General features: G+C 34.4%; 1 protein-coding gene across 1 annotated transcript; it reads right to left on the reverse strand.

Annotated features, from left to right (window-relative positions):
• Positions 1-502: 502 nt before the first annotated feature.
• On the reverse strand, positions 503-2,851 carry LOC114350964 (very-long-chain (3R)-3-hydroxyacyl-CoA dehydratase-like). The gene is made up of 5 exons (XM_028301970.1): positions 2,828-2,851; positions 2,572-2,694; positions 1,743-1,936; positions 1,372-1,511; positions 503-1,057 (listed from the first exon to the last, which is right to left on the reverse strand). Exons 2-5 carry the CDS (start codon positions 2,672-2,674, stop codon positions 739-741), a joined length of 756 nt encoding a protein of 251 aa, XP_028157771.1. The 5' UTR covers positions 2,675-2,694; positions 2,828-2,851; the 3' UTR covers positions 503-738.
• Positions 2,852-3,905: the final 1,054 nt, after the last annotated feature.

Consider the following 3,905-nt stretch of genomic DNA (forward strand, 5'->3'; position numbering starts at 1 on the left):
ACCTTTTACAGGCATAATAAATATTATATAAAATAACTTACATATACCTACTGTTTAAATTACAATACGTAATAGACATTATTTACATATTAGATTAAGTTATTATAATAATGGTTTATTTATTGGCACAGAAACTGTACCATACATAATATTACAAAATAGAGAAAGATGATAGATAAAAATATAATCAAGTTCAACTTGTTTTGATATCAAAAGATGAAATTAAAAAAAACACATTAAATTACTTTAGTATGAAAAAATTAAATTCGGATTTAAAAATGACATTGGGTATTACGATATAATTTTATGAACATAATGTCATTCAATTCCCTTTAAATGTCAGAATATAAAGTAGTTTTGTGTCGAGTACTTTTAGTGAGTTTTTTTTAAGTATCTTATACTGTGTAATTTCTGATAGGTTTTTAGACAAATGCTCAATATCTGATTTAAAATGTTTGACTTGATAATTATCTCTTTCTTACTTTTCTTATAATAAAAAAACGGTGGTTCAAGCACCGGAAATAACACCAATTGAGGATACAGATTTTAATCCCATTAGGAGCTGGTATCGTAACTTATTTCTATGTATTCTACAACATTCATAAATAAACAAATATTCAAGTATGTTTATCAGGACACTAGAAAGCCATTGGGGGAGGCCTATGTTTAGTAGACATCCTACGGTCAAAATGATGATGATCAAGGTACTACGGCACCAGGAATTTTTGGAAGGTTTTTCTATTTCACCTTTAACTCTTCCAAGACCTGGAGCCTTGCCATTCGCACCCTATGCATATGCTTCATCAAATACATGCCGGCAGCCATCAGCAGGCAAATATGGATCCGGGAGAACGTAGGCATATGGAAGGCGAAGTTCCATTCGTTGGGCATAGTCACCGACAGCTTGTTAGTCTCTTCAAAGTAGGGAATATTGCTGTATATGATGAGGTATTCGCAGAGGAAACCAGCGGGGTACAGAGGAATCCATAAGGTATAACGCAGCCACGTGATCATGTTGACGTCCTTCCCGTATATTTGCGTTAGGTAGAAAGGGTATCTGGAACAAAATTTTGGAAAATTATTGTGATTTGAATGGAAAAGATTACAAATGGTTGATGCACATCAACCTTAGCCAGGCAAATGTGGAATAGAGACCAGATCAATTTGAACTTTATGCTGTGAAGATACGGTTGAACACGAATGAAAACATTTTTTCCTAAGTCTAGTTAAGTAAGGGTTAATAGAGCCAAAGGAACTTCGATTTCGATACTCATCTTTCTTTTTTGTTTGCAAGGCTGATGATATTTTAAAGCTGTCTAAAGTTAATATGGTTAATTGTTAGGTACAAAATATCTGACCAGTTTTACATACCGGACAGTTTCTACCAAGCTCCATATTATAATCAGGTAAATCACCACTGGTTTGGCTTGGATTCGGGGTTCAATGTCTACGTTCCAGAATAGTACAACAGCACGTCCAAAGATTTGAAGGAAAGGTACGAAAGGAATTCCCTGAAACAAATAGAATTCAAAATTAGGCAATCAACTAATAAGAGATAAAGATATTAATGACACATTGGCTCGTTCAAAAGAAATTAGACAATCGAATACATTTAGCATACTTTATTTAAAATCACCGGAGCCTCTTGACGTGGATTGTGAAAGATGAGATGATGACAAATGATTGATGACAAATGATAAACTCAAGCCTATTTTCATCACCAGATCTCCCAGTCAACTTACCCGTGTAAGTCCAATCAAAGGGTTAAGTACTTCCAAAAACTGTAGGAGCTGCAACACTTTTATGATCGGTCCAACATTTTCATACAACACGTGACCTTGCGTCACGAATTTGAACAGAATGACGAGGATGACGTAGGAGTAGCCAAGGAATTGGAAGAAGTTGTAGAGCGTCAGGTAGAGCTTGATGAATATAACTGCAAAGAAATATTTCTCTTTAAAATAATAATATTCAACAGATTCGCAGTGAAAAAACACGACTCTTAACACAGGCTAATGGAGAGGTGAGAATTTTAACTGAAGTCTATGAAATAAACATGTCCATACAAAAATATAACATATCAAGAGGTATAAAGTCGCCCGGGCAAGCGCAATCGCCGGCAGTCTTGTAGATACTCAAGATGTTAACTGGCAAATAATACTCAATGCCATTCAGTTTGCCTCATTAAATTAACCCCATCCTAGCTAGACGGGTTATAATTGTATGTAAATGTATATTCGGTTTAATTTGGACTTATGCGTTGCTAGAAAGCATTCATTGATTTTATTTATAACCTGCAACTGCATTATGCATGAAAATAATTTAACATGACCCTAAGTCGGTCACAATAACATTGTTGTTATTCACTTGGAACGATCGTAAGACCTAGTAGTGGTTCACAAATTAGCTAATCAACACCAGTTGAATGCGGGTTCGAATCCTGTTGAGGACATGTTAGTGTTATCTTTAGTAATCAACGCTATTGCTGGCAATTGTACTTTAAAATATTTTTACTTTACATTTAAAATTAGTACCTATTATTTACAATCAATTAAGCAATACTAAACTTACACCATTTGGAGATTTTCGTTTTTTTCTTTTTTACAGTCTTCTTTTCGCTCTGCTGTACAGTCGGCTGCACAGTCGGCTGTTCAGTCTGCTTCTCAGTCTCCATTTTTATAGTCTGTATCCCTCCTAAAATGAGCCGTAATTTAATGTAAAATAATAAAATCTTTAATATTTTAAACTTTCGCGTTCCATTTCAATTAAAATAGTAAGACACGGGTCTTAACGCGACGTTTATTAATGAGTTACAATATGTACTCACGGCTTAATAAACGTCGCGTTAAGACCCGTGTCTTACTATTTTAAATAAAATCTTTAATTAAATAAAAGACCCTACTAAATTCAGGAACGAAAACCGACTGAACTCTACAAGTACAAGACTAGAAATATTAATAAAATATCTTAGCGCTGGTAGGGTAAAAAGATTATGAGACATGTAGAGGCTCCTTAAGAGCAAAATATTTGACGATTTGTAAGAACTATTAAATTTTAATAGTCTATACAAATAAAGAAATTTTGACTTTGACTTTAAACAACCTACAATATTTGCTTGAGCAGGAATCGAACCAAGTAATAAATAGTTAATTTTATCCAATCTTAGTAAAAATAACAAACATTCTATGGTTGTTGTCAATGGAAAGTAAACATTCAACAAGTCCGCGGCATGAATTAGATGGAATTATGTCACTGTCCACTGTTCATTGAACTTTATACCGGCGTTATCAAAACAAAGATAACAACGAAGAATTATAACTGTAAGTATAAACTAATAAGAGTTATTTTATCCTAAGTCGATGTAGTCGCATCCCTTCTACACTACAAATTGACAGCTGCTCGCAGACGGATCAATAATATCAAACACACATGACTGTTTCAGAATGGTAAATGAATAGTTTTAACGCGTTACACCAACGAGTAACAAATAAAACACGGTCTGAATTATTCTACTTTACGAGTGGACAGTAATTTGTTACTATTCACCTTATTAATTAGATATCGTTCGATAAAACCGGCTATCACGGCGCGGCCATGTTACTCGGCGCTCGGCAGAACTCGACTGACTTCGGATCGGTCGGGGCCCGACACGAGAGAGGACTTTTGGTAGAGTGAAGCAAGATAAACAATTTTCGATCTTATCATCATCGGAATAGGGTTCGCTAGTTTTATAAGGACCTGTTAAGGCACGTGGGGGTGATTATGTCTATTAAAAACACTGATAAGTATTCTTTGATCATTTGTGCTGAGCTGTACCATAATTTATTTGATTTCATTATTTTGTATCACACTAATGACTTATTATCCACAAATTATTACTGAAAGTTACAATGACATGTATCTTT

Source organism: Ostrinia furnacalis, unplaced genomic scaffold, assembly GCF_004193835.3.
Source record: "Ostrinia furnacalis isolate ACB-3 unplaced genomic scaffold, ASM419383v2 OfSCF1040, whole genome shotgun sequence".
Taxonomy (NCBI): domain Eukaryota; kingdom Metazoa; phylum Arthropoda; class Insecta; order Lepidoptera; family Crambidae; genus Ostrinia; species Ostrinia furnacalis.